Source organism: Labrus bergylta, chromosome 18 (genome assembly GCF_963930695.1).
Source record: "Labrus bergylta chromosome 18, fLabBer1.1, whole genome shotgun sequence".
Lineage (NCBI taxonomy): Eukaryota > Metazoa > Chordata > Actinopteri > Labriformes > Labridae > Labrus > Labrus bergylta.
Genome location: NC_089212.1, coordinates 24,690,005 through 24,703,163, shown reverse-complemented (window position 1 = coordinate 24,703,163; position 13,159 = coordinate 24,690,005). Strand labels below are relative to the sequence as shown.

Sequence of the window (13,159 nt, the reverse complement as noted above, 5' to 3'; positions counted from 1 at the left end):
ATATATATATATATATATATATAAAAAAGAAATACAATGATTTATAATAATAATTGTAATGATATAGCACCTTAAAAACTGATGTTTACAAAGTGCTTTGATGGACAAAGCAAAGGCAGGAAGTCAGGACAACAGAACAGACATAAACGCTCAACATGCATGCTTCAATCAGAGGGTTGAAAACTCAAGATGAACTTGTTTGATTGCTAAAAACCCCTCAGGATTCACACAGTTTATTACTAACATTTAACTTTCAGACTGCAATATGTATTTATATTTCTGCAATATTTACATTTTGATCTGTGCAATATTTATTTATATTTATATTTCTGTAATATTTTACATTTCATACTTTATTTTATATTTCTATAATATCTATTTATATTCTGTTATGCTACTACCTGTAAATAACTCCTACTATACATTGCCCATCTTACCTGAATGAGAGTTCCTTTTTTTAATGCCAAATAACTTTGTTGTACAATTGTATAATGACAATAAAGACATTCTATTCTATTCTATTCTATAAGGCACACGACATAACCGCTGGGCTACCGGCGCCCCATTAAGTCTAGTTTTGAAGTTCTTCTATCACAATTGTCAGAATAAAAACAAGGTTTTCTCAGTTTGGTCATTTATTGGTTGACAAAGAAAATAGTACCATGACAGAAACATCCTCATCATCATCATCATCATCATCATCATCATCATCATCATCATCATCATCATCATCATCATCATCACAGTGAATCATCTAAAAGAAAGAAATGCTGGTGCACAAACTCAAACTGAGCCTCACATTCACAGTTCAGTGAGCGTCATCGTCTCACCACGGAGGCTGATTCCAGTTTAGTTTAGAGAGTAGAGCTGCATTACAGTAAAATATATTAGTACCACATAATCAGAGCCATGAGGACAGAACAGCTCGATTGTACTTCATATTCTCCCTTCATGAGTCGTTCAACAAAATGGAGAAAAGATGCAGAAATGAACCCGTCTTTAAGGCATGGTGAGCAAAACAAGGAGCTCTGGAACACTTTCAATCAAGCTCACAATATTCATCAACTAGCTGCTTATGAGCATGCTAACTAGTAGCACACTGGCTGCTTATGAGTAGCTTATTCTACAGGAACATAGTTTATATGTATTGCTTAGTATGCCCTTATAAGGTCGCAGTAAGCAAAGCATGTTAAGATCATATTTCATGTTCAACAGCTTCCTAATTTACAATGAATCAGCAGAAATCAGGAGGGCAAACTCTTAGTTAATGACCTGTTAGCTGTAGACTGTGGTCATGTAGAGGAAGGTACTAAGAAGCTGTTAATAATGACTAATAAGCAGCCAGCATGCTACCAGTTGCGGCATGCATGCTAATCAGCAGCTAGTGAATGGTGAACATTGTGACCTTAATTGAAAGTGTTACTCAGATCAGGAAATAAAAGTAACCTGAAGTTAATGTGAACAGTCAGAGTGAGTATTTCAATCTCTAACATAAGAAAGGAGGAGTTCTGTTTTCTAAGTTGGCCTCGCCTCCGTTATGATGTGTTGAACGATGGAAACAAATCCAACAGTGACTGTGCACTTTCATGTTGAAACGTCTTCCCTGAAACTACACGATGCAGCTTTGAGCATCAAGGGAGGAGATGGAGCTACATAATTCATTCAGCTACATCTGATTTAAGATGGAGTTTGTTTTATTGCTTCTGTGTGACGAGGCACATCAGATGAACCTGTGCTGCTCTCGGTTCAGTTTTAAGCTACGTAAGAGCACACATTACTCTGACTTTACTGTGTTCTGTTTGTCTCTATAGTGATGATTTAAATGGCTCCAGACTTTGAACAGACTGATTATGTAAAGAACAACAGACGTCAAGCATTTAACATAGAGGCACAAAATGAAGCAGCACAGAGAGAGGAGGTACATGCAACACATTCAGAGGCTGCTGCAGACTTCACCTTCAGAAATTGATTAGTGTAACTCTGCAGGAGAACCTGCAAAAGACTTACAAACCAGTCTGTGCTGAGAGGAAAACAGACCACAGCTACATTTGTAACAGCAGCGGCCCTTATATGCACAAAAAAAGAAACAACCAAAGACGATGCCATTAGAAACTCCACGTCGAGAATATTAAAGCTACAGCCAAACGTGTTCAGCTGAATCAGGTAGACGACGTGTTTTTCCGGATTAAAACCCAGGAATGCATGAAATATTTGACATCGATGTAACGTGTACCGTACGGACGTCCAGAACACTTCAACAGGAGAGAATCCTCATTCAGAGGTTTTATATATTTGTAATTAAGTGCGGCTTAATGATCGATTATATTGTCACTAAAGCTGTTTTTACATCTGCACTCCTTAAAATATCTGGAGGACTTCAGGAGGACTGCTTCTGAGATTCTCCTGAGCCAGTCGTTCACACATGCACCTCACAGGAGAAGACTATTCTGGTTGGACAGGAGGCGGGGCAGGGAGGGTTTTCCTGAGGCAAGATGATGCGGAGGTGGAGCCGTTTAGAGTCGCCCCTTTTATTCCATGCCTTCTTCTCAGAGCCCCGCTCCTGTCTCACAGGGAAAGTCTCCCGCTGTGAGGTGCATGTGTGAACAGGCAAGTCAGGAGGATTTCAGGGGCCTGAAATGCCTAGAAATGATCAGGAGTGTGTGAAAACAGCTTAAACAAACAGAGAGCTGCTGCAGGAGGGAAAACGACAGAGATGGAAACTTCAGTCACTCTGTGGTGCTAAAGGTGAATTTGTACCAGTGTGAGAGCATGTTTCCACAACAACAGGAAGTGCTTACTTCTCACAGTGACCGGACACTTTCCGCTCGTCTTTAAAGTCGATGCTTCTTATTCTGAACTTTTATTTCCCTCCATGCTTTATTTTTTTCAAACCGTGTGTTGGTGAGCGTGTTTAAAATCCAGAAGGATCTAAAATCATCTCTCACAGCGCCTCTCTGTGTATTAAACACACATTATAAGAATGAGTTACAACATGTCCTCTCTTCACATTAAACCTCACACCTGCACCACAGGGTTTCCCCCTCAACTGTCAGGGATCTCATTAAGTTTTAGGGGCTTCTCGCTGTTTAAATTAGCATATTAATTAGAAAAAATGAAGATCATGAAAAAAGTTGTTCATGCTGTTGAATATGGTTCATACCCCCCCCCCCTCCCCTTCTGTGGACTAATTAAACTGAAAGACTTGAAGGCATATCAGCTTCCCGCTCTCCCTTCGACGACGAGTGGACTTGAGCAGATCAAAGTGTTTCCATGGTGATTATGAGCTTTTTAAACGGGACTTTAATGGCATCATTTTAGTTAATAAGACTTTAAGGCACACCTTAGTTTCATTCAGCAGCAGAGCCGACAGTCCCCGGTGAGAGCAGGCAGCCAAACGGAGCAACAATTCAAAGAAACATGCAGCACACGGTGCACTTGATTTCCCTCATCAGGCACTTTAAAAATAATAATAATAATCAGAAGCAACAGCTGCAGGATGAGAGAAATCAAGCGCTCCTCTTGTTTAGTCTGCATTTTGAGATGTGTGGAAACTTCCCTGGCAGCTCCGCCCCGAGAACAGTCTCGAGACCGGGGTGCAAAAATCATAAAGTCGGCACTTGTGGACTTGTGGGAATGGTTTGGGGGGGGGGGGGGGGGGGGGGGGGGGGGGTGATGGTGGAGGCGGGAGATTTCTCATTTCACAGGAGGATCCCGAACCTTCACGCTCCCGTCCTCCATCCCGAAGTAGGCTCGCTCAGCCATGCCGACGAAGAGCCCCGTCTCCACCACACCTGAGGGAGACAGACAGATGTATTTAGTATGATCTTCTGTTGAGGGTCACACACAGGCAGCAGGCTCCGCCCCTTTGTGTCTTAAACATCTCATCGTTTCTCACCTGGGATCATCTTGAGCGCCGTGTTGACTTCCTTCCAGTTCTGAGCGTGCTCAAACTTCCAGTCCAGGATGAAGTTGCTGTTGTCAGTGACCACAGGACCCTGAGGGACAGAAAGACACGAGTACTGTAAGACCTCAGCGCCTCGCTCTTTAAATGACCGACACGCAGCGGATCACAGGTGTTGTGGTACAACAGGCTGCAGTCCAAGCGCCAGAGTTGTTTTAGTCGTATCTGAAGGAGGTTTTACATTTTGTTTAGACGATCAGTGGTGGTCTTCACCGGTCTTCATTTAAAATCTGGAGTCCGCCCAGTCTGAGACCGAGACAAGACCGAGGTAAAATGCTTTTGATTTCGAGACGAGAACAAGACCTTCAAAAAGTGGTCTCGAGACCAAGAACGATTTCGAGTACAGACTCAGACTGAGAAATAAAATGTCAGACTGCTGAACTCACAAACTGAAGTTTTTATTCCAAACTGATTTGGACAAAGTTAGAAGTCTTTCTCAAGCCGTCATTAGCAGAACACAAACATTCCTTCACCTCCGTCTTGGTAAAGCTCCTCAAAGCGTTTCACAGTGGAGTCTGTTCACTGATGTGGGACAAATGTTGACTTTCCAGACTTCCTGGAGGGACATGCTGCTCCACTGATTAACATCCAAACAGTTTCCAGACTCATCAGTCAGGAAAGAACAAAGTCAAGATACAGAACAAAGTCAAGATAAAGAGCAGGACAAACTAATGCACTCCTGAAAATGATCATCTCAGGAGTGCTCTTCTTCTGACCTGACTGTTCACACCTCAGCGCTGAAGGGACGGACTTGATGCAGAAAAGATATTTAGGAGGTCGGCAGGAGAAACTCCAGATGAAGTCGAGTGAAAAACTTGGCTGTGTGTTCACACAGTTAGTTATTCAGGAGTTTACTGCAGGTGTAAAAAGCTCTAACTGTTATATTTTTGTTTAAAGATAGAATCAGTAGCTTTCTCCTAAATAATTAAATCCAGACTTCTCCTAAAGTAAAGCTGCTCCATCGTGGTGTCTGTGTCTGCAGAGACTCTGTCCTCTGACTGGATTTGAATGTTCTGCTTTGTTCTGGTTGACTCAGGATGTTTCTGGGCGGGTAGCTGCTGTGTTTCCTCCAGCCGAGTTTAGGAGTGGAGACAATTCAGGGATTGGACGCGATTCAAACGTGGACGTAGCAGCAAAAAAAGAGAAAATATAATGACAGTGAGGAGAAACACCAAGTGGATAAAGATTGTTGCGTTAGCTTCAGCCTGCAGACGTGGAGTTCCTGGTTTGCAGGTCACCAGCGGTTAGCTTGTGCTAGCGTGCGGTAGCTACACACACTACATCCTGCAGTGAGTGAGAGCTCCTGAGGGTGATGAGCCCAGAAAGAGCTGCAACCAACATTCATACTGACTCTGACTCTAACCTTTACACCTCACAGTTTCACAGTTTTCACTCATATTTCCAAAAAGAATTGCTCTGGACTTTTCTTGTGAACAAACTAAACTTAGGTTTACTTTTAGTAACCAGAAGGCCTTGAGCTCTAACTCTCTGCTGAACATCATTCCTTCTACAAAAAAGAAAGAATGCATAAAAGGCATTAAACCAACGCAGCCTAATTCTGATGAATGTATGAAACAGGTCCGAGCCGGTTTAGCTGCTCTGATCCTCTCTAGGAACGTGATTGGACGAGTGATTGTGTTACACTGAAAAAGCTTTTTACTGCACAATGTTTCTCAACCTGAGCCTCAGGGGTCACCTCCAAGAACTGAAACAAGCTGTGGACATGCTCACATAGTTATTTATGTCCAAAACCTTTTTTTATCCTGGCTGTAGAGATGATGTATTTATATTGATCTTATTGGTTGAGTCTCTCTCCTGCATGCTCTGATTGGTGGGACCTCGAGCACTTCTATCATTTGTTATTTTCATGTTTTAGTCAGTTTATCTTTAAGGTTATCTTCTCTCTTATGTGTTGTTCTTTGTTACATCTGTTTTTGTAATCTGTGCGTCATGATGAACATCGATCTGACCTGATGATCTGAACCGTGTGAACACAAAGTCTCTGAATGTTCCTCAGGAGCAGAGCAGAGCAGAGCGGGGAGTTCAAAGATAAAACTGTCAAACGGTAAATCAAAGCTTCCACTTACCGCTTTACTGACGGCCATTCCGTAAGTTGGCCTCGCCTCCGAAGCGTTTTGGCGATGATCCGGGACACGGGAACGTACGCCATGGGGATCACCTCGATGGGAACGCCCTTCTTCCACTGCTGGCCCAGGTCCTTGGAGTTCTTCCTGCAGGAGAGAGAGAGAGAGAGAGAGAGAGAGAGAGAGAGAGAGAGAGAGAACAGAGAGAGGAAAGAGAGAGAGAGACAGAGAGAAAGAGAGAGAGAGAAAGAGAGAGAAGAGAGAGAGAGAGACGAGAGAAAGAGAGAGAGAGAGAGGAGAGAGAGAGAGAAAGAGAGAGAGAGAAAGAGAGAGAGAGAAAGAGAGAGAGAGAGAGAGAGAGAGAAAGAGAGAGAGAGACAGAGAGAGAGAGAGAGAGAGAGAGAGAGAGAGAGAGAGAGACAGAGAGACAGACAGAGAAAGAGAGAAAGAGAGAGAGAAAGAGAGTATGTTTTTATTTCTATATTGTATATTTTGGAGAAACTGTAACGATTGAATTTCCCTCTGGGATTAATAAAGTATTTCTGATTCTGATTCGGACCTTAGTGGGAGTGGCCTGTGGTGCTGTGCATTCTGGGATTTGTTGTCTTTCATCCACATGAGCCAAAAAGACACTTTCTGTCTTTTCACAGCAAGAAGGCACCAACTTCAAAATGTATTTCACATTTCTACATATATGACCCAATGTCAACACAGACTCAACGGGTGAAGTGTCCCTTTAAGAAACACCCTGAGGCCGTGAGTAAACACTCCTTTGTTTGGTTCCAACTACAACTTTGAAATGTAAACGACCCAACAAACCACAATGAAGGAGGAAACAGGAAAACAGGAAACAGCAACCTGACATCAAGTGGAAGTTTGGAAATTCTAAATACTTCAATAAAAACATCATTTAGAGACTTTCACTAAACTTAAAGTGTTGTCACTCTTTCCCTCACAGTTACACTTTTCTGGAGTCGAACTACAAACCTGTAGTCGGCGATGACGACAAAATGTTTTAGCACAGCCGGCGACGATCTTCTCCTGAGTCAGGCAGCCGCTGTGAGGTGGAGGAAGGAAACGAGTTTGAGACATTCAGAGGAGACACTCACTGCTGCGTTCAAATCAGCGATATACTCACCCTCCGCCTTTTATCAGCGTGAGATCTGCGTCCACCTCATCGGCGCCGTCGATCGCTACATCCAGCTGTGTGCAAAGAAGTTTAGTTTATTTGCACATGAAGGAAAACAGAAAAATAAAACAAATAAAAAAATAAAACATGTGCAGGTGAGGGCTTATCTCAAAACCTCACCTTAACAGATTAAACAAAGTTAAAATAAAATACAGTAAAAATAACAAAGTAAGAATATTTACTATCACAAATAAAATGTACCCAATTGAAAAATGACATACAAACATTGAAAACATAAAAAATAGAGCAAAAGACAAACAACTCTACAAGATGCAACACTTCTCGTTTATATTCAGAGTTTCTAATGTTCCTAACCGAGCTGGTTTGTAGTTTGAGATATTGTTCTGAAGAGGCTTTCAGATTCTTTTGTAAAAGATCTCATCGTACCTCAGGGTGCCTGTCCAGATCGGACAGAGTGAGGCCGTGCTGCAGAATCAGCTGACGAGCCTGAGGGGGGGGGGGGGGGGGGGGGGGGGGGGTGGGGGTGGACAAAGAACAGAGGAGGAGCTTTAAAACATTTATCATTTCTGTGCATTTTACTTTAAATAAAGAAAGAGGAAATGAGGAATAACACATCTCCTCACACACGAGGTGATGATTTGTTTACGAGGTGTGTGGGGATGAAATGCATCTGAAGTCACAGTTGATGAAGCAGAAGCTGTTTCCAAACACAAACAGGAAACCTGAGGAAAGACTCGGCATTTCAAAACAAACCTGGAAGGAAGTTGGCACACACACGATGTTGAGTTTCTCCTCTCGAACGCGTTCAGCTGAAACACAACAACAAAAGACGACGTCGTTAAAGAAGGACGGCGAGCGCGAAACATCCAGATGTTGACGCTTCTGCAGATTAATCATCCGACTTCACCTAATCTGTCCACGGCATAGACGATGGTCGAGCCGCTGCCCACGCCGACCACCTGGTTATTCTGAGAGAGGAGGAGGAAGTGATGCAAAACAAAGTTTGAGTTCAAAAACAGACTGGATCAAAAAACTGTCAATAAATGATGAAGATATTTGACTTTTTTTCAGGGTTTGCTGACAGTGAGAAGAAGTGATGAACAGGGTGGATGTAGTAGATTTGAATTGAAGTGTTTAAACAAAAGGAGAAGCTGAAGACTTCATCTTTGATCATCTCAACAGAGGACACATGGGCTGCAGTGTTTCCAACAAAGTGGAATAAAGGTTGAAATTCTCCCACCATGCATCAGGAACAATGAAATAAAACTTCTGCATCTTCAAAAAGGACAAACTTCTGCAGTTATTTGAATCATAAAAAGCATTAAACCAGCATGCATCCTAACAGAAAGCTAGCTTTAACCATGTCTAACATATGTTTGCTGAGACAACATTTCCTGTTTGTTAGTCTCAGTTCAAACTCCACTGACAGCTCGGCCAAAGCTAACACACTCTGTAACACACATTTAGCATGTTTAGCTCTTAAAGCCGAGCAAAGTTAGCCAACTATTCCGGGACAAGCATGCATAAGACCCGGGTTAAATCCCTCCTTTAAGTGTGTAAGTTAGGTAATGACATAAAGCGAGAGCTAGCATCTGAGCTAACTGTGCTAGCACGCAGCATCTGGACGTGCAAAGCTAAGATGTTTTAACTTCGCGACGCTGCAGAAATAAAACAATTAAACAGTCTATAAAGATATATTAACATGTTAGCTTTGAGCAGCAGGTGTGTGTGAGCCCTCTGTACCTGGACGTGGTTGTCCACAGCGGCGTAAGCAGCCAGTTTCTTCGCCTCCTCTGCCATGTTGAAGGAGCGGCTGAAGACCCACACGTGTTTGCGGCTGCAGACAGCTGCCGCCAGCCTCCAGGGGTACATCTCTCTCTCTCTCCTCCTCCTCTCTCTCTCTCCTCTCTCTCCTCTCTCTCTCTCTCTCTCCTCCTCTCTCCTATTCGATGCGACCTTGCTCATCGATCCTCCCCTCGAACGGAAATCGCCGTGTGTGCGCCATCTTTGCAGGACGTCCGAAAAGCTGCAGAGGATTGTTAGAGATTAACCCTCTGTGCAACATGAGTGAGCTGTCTGACTGGGAAAAACAAAGGTGCATGTTGTAGTAGCACGGGTTGCCAAACTTTTCCATGCAAAGGACCAGAGGCGTGTGCAGACTTTTTATTTTTAAACTTGGGTGCCCAAACTGGGGCATTGACTTTTGCAGGGGTGGCCTGAGGTGTTTTATGTGTTGCGACCTAGAAATATTTGTATGCAATTCAATTTGAAAGAAGAAAGCACACTACACTGTCAGTTAGAAAGTACTGTATATAATATTATTTCACATTTGTTTAATTTGTTAATTAAAAAGGGTTAAAAACAGACAGGTACTGTAATGTCATGTTAATTTACACAGAAATTAAAAAGTTGTTATTAACTCTTTTAATTTTAGGTTTCGATATATGACGTCATCGGCCTGCGTGCAGAGGTGACGTAGTTGGGGAGATAACGTAAAGAGATAACGCGCATGTATGCCGTTTTTCTTGTGAGGACTTGATGCTTCTTAAGAAAGATAATCATAAAAAAATAAAGCACCGGGAAGAATAATTTGCCAAACGGAAGACAGAGTCCTGGTCTTTTCATGGGTGCAACATATGCGCGCACACACACAAATGTCAATTATTTACCCTTTCTTACTTCACCGATCATATCTCAACTCACTCCCTACACACATTCAACACTGCACCGACCCTCCTACTTTCAAATCACTGATCAAAACTCACCTCTTTAAAAAAGCTTATAATGTATGATTGTGATGTATTTTCTGTTTTCTGTAGTTTTATTGTTGTTATCTTTATGATTTGTGTGTAATGTTGCAATGTCTGTTAGTCTGTCCTTACTGTGCTGTTCTTTCTGTTTTTTAACAATTTGTACAGTGTCTTTGAGTTTTTTTAAAAGCACTTATAAATAAAATGTATTATATCTACTTTATAACACGAGATCGCATCGTTCTTTTTACGTCATGTCTTGCCTCCTCGTCGTAGCGGTTAGTGTGTAGACCGTTCAGGACTGTCCCACTCGCTCGAGGTGAATTCTCCTGATGATTTCCTGCTGCGTTCTCACATCAGCTCACTCAGACCGGGGGCTGACAGGAGAAACTCTGGATGAAGTCTGAGCAGTGGCAGGCAGGTTCTAGAGTCTGTTGAGGTCACAAAATTCACACGAGCCCCTCAAATTTAGCAGGGCATTTTTTGAAAATGAAAAAAACAATTTTTTTTCTTCACTTTAATTTAGTCAAAAAATCCGCATTTTTGAAGTTGAAAACTAAAATGCACATTAGATAAATGAGTCATAATTTTATTTTTGAGTCAAATAATACACCCATATTCTGAAAATTAAAAATAATTTCTGTTCATTTTCAAATTAGCTTTATCATTTGAATTGTGATCACTAGTCGCTTCCATACAAAGAAGCTTTCATCACCATTATATCATAAATAATCTAACACCAACTATTTTTTTCTAAATGTCAGTTTTTTTTTTTAATTTCCTAAATTTTCATTAGTATTGTTTTCAAAAAAAAAAAAAAAAAAAAAAAAATATATATATATATATATATATATATATATATAAAAACACAAAAAAACCTTAATTTTCCTTCGGTGACTTTCATTGCTGTAGGTTTTCAGAGCAATAATGTATGAGATGCTTAACAGCACAAGAATGAGTGCTGCCAGTAGGGGTCCCCTTAGGGAGGTTTCTCACTGTCATTCATTGCAAACTTTGCACATTTTGCGCTACTGTTGGTTTAGAGTTTGTCAGCCCTTCAGGGGCCCCCTCCTGACATGGGGGCCCAAGCAGTTGCCTACTGCACCTTGAGTCTGAGTGAAACATGCAGCTTAGCCCGGAAACTTCTGGAGTTTGGTGCAAGTTTGAAGATCTGTTTTCATTTAGCACTTATCATTTGATATGTGCGGCTGTGGCTCAGTGGTAGAGTCAGTTGCCTCTCAACCTAATGGTCAGAGGTTCAATTCCCAGCTCCTGCAGCCACATGTCCGATGTGTCCTTTGGCAAGACACTTAACCCCAAGTTGCTCCCACTGCTTCTTCAATGGTGTATGAATGTGATTAGTTACTTCTGATGATCTCTTTACAGAGCAGTCTCTACCATCAGGGTGGGAATGTGTAGGTGTGACCTGCGGTGTAAAAACACTTTGAGTAGTCAGAAGATGAGAAAATAAATATACAAGCTCAAGTCCTTTTACGTTTTCTACCTGATTTGAGACGTCTTAGCTGAAAGTGAGCAAAAGCTTTCAACTCCACAAATCCTCAGTTTCATGCTCTCTATCAAAACTATGATAAGTTTCACTGTCCAAATCAATAAAAAATTAAAACCACAAGCGGTGATGAAGGGCCACCCCTGTGCACGTCGCGGTGTGTTGCGACCGCGGGAGTGCAGCAGCAGTGGAACGTGGTTAAGCAGCAGGCTGCGCAGTCCGATTTGTGAAAAAGTCGTACTATGGTATGCTGAAATAGGCAGCGTAATGAAGATCACAGAAAATTTTGACGTAGAGCAGTTCAGGCAGGCACTGTCATGATAGCTATGAAATATGGAGCAAATTGAGCATTGTGTAGTACTTAGTCCTTGCAGTAGGAGGCGCTATGGTTAAAGTTGATTATTGTTATGTCTGTGTTCAGAGGCCAACCCTGATTATACCTGTGTAGCTTGAAGTAGATCAGCCAAAGTATGTTGGATGTAGTACTTACTCCTTGCAGGAGGGGGCGCTATGGTTAAAGTTGATTATTGTTATGTCAGTGTGTTCAGAGGCCAACCCTGATTATACCTGTGTAGTTTGAGGCAGATCAGACACAGTATGAGAGTTACAGCCACTTCCTGTTTGAAGTGAATGATGCACCCGTATGGCGAGAGCGTTGGACGCAGGTGTTTGAGCTTGAACGTGCTGTATGGCCGAGGTGTTAGCATGGTCCACACCAATTCTGAGTGGGAAATTAGCTACCTTGTAGCAATGGCTAATGCTAACTGAGAAGCAGTAACTCCCTGTTGTCAACAGGTGGCGCTGTGACTAAGCAAAAAATGTCAATCATGGATGTGTTCAGGGCGGGTCCTGTATCATGTATGAGAAATTCTAATATGATTGAACACCGCATTGCAGAAATATAATCATTTACTTTTTTGGCAAGTTGCCAAAATGCATTTCAAACTTTGAACGCACGCCACGGTCACGCTCTTTGATGAAATAGCGTGCAGAGCACAACGGGATGTGTTGACCATGTCTTGAACACACTTGACACTGAGTTTGCGTTGAACGGATGAACGCTTTTGGACTAGCTTTATTTTTCACTTCTGCCAGTGTTTAATTTTATACATATGTTTATGTATTTTAGTTTTACTTAAACTGTATTTCTGTTTTCAAAAACAACATTTTATCCATATTTTAACACAATATGCACAGAAAAGAACATTATGCACTTATTAAGAGTTAATAAAGCTCCTCTGCAGGTACTGGATCTAAAGTGGGAACACTACTTATAAAGATTAATAAATACTTTATTATGCACTTATTAACAGCTCAGTGGGAACAGGGTCCAACTTAAAGTAAACGCAGAAACAAAAAGGAGGTCTATTGAACTTCCACTCAAACAGTTTTTTAAAAATAGAAAAATGCTACTACAAATACAAGTATTATCTTTGAGGTTAACTGTAAACAACATTATGAAAACATTTGGTGTGTCATAGCTACCAACATATCTGATCAAATTCAGGGAAAAAGCATAGTTGTTTTTAACCCATGTTACTGTAAATAAAGTGTTGAAGGTGGACAAACATCAGAAGACTAGGACACCTTGAGCCCAAGGTCTGAATATCAGTCAAGAGATGCACACAGGAATACATTTTCAAACTTTGTATGTAAGGAACACAAATATTGCACGTCAAGATTACAATATACAATTTACTAATGCAA

The 13,159-nt window shown here is 41.6% G+C and overlaps 1 protein-coding gene across 1 annotated transcript; it reads right to left on the bottom strand.

Moving 5' to 3' along the window:
* Window positions 1–617: 617 nt before the first annotated feature.
* Window positions 618–9,266, bottom strand: rpia (ribose 5-phosphate isomerase A (ribose 5-phosphate epimerase)). The gene is given in 12 exon segments (XM_020643363.3): window positions 618–3,791; window positions 3,896–3,995; window positions 6,049–6,066; window positions 6,068–6,097; window positions 6,099–6,192; window positions 7,033–7,061; window positions 7,063–7,102; window positions 7,184–7,248; window positions 7,622–7,681; window positions 7,949–8,004; window positions 8,103–8,163; window positions 8,939–9,266. Coding segments are annotated over 12 exon segments (873 nt in total). The 5' UTR covers window positions 9,161–9,266; the 3' UTR covers window positions 618–3,693.
* Between the last annotated feature and the right edge of the window lie 3,893 nt (window positions 9,267–13,159).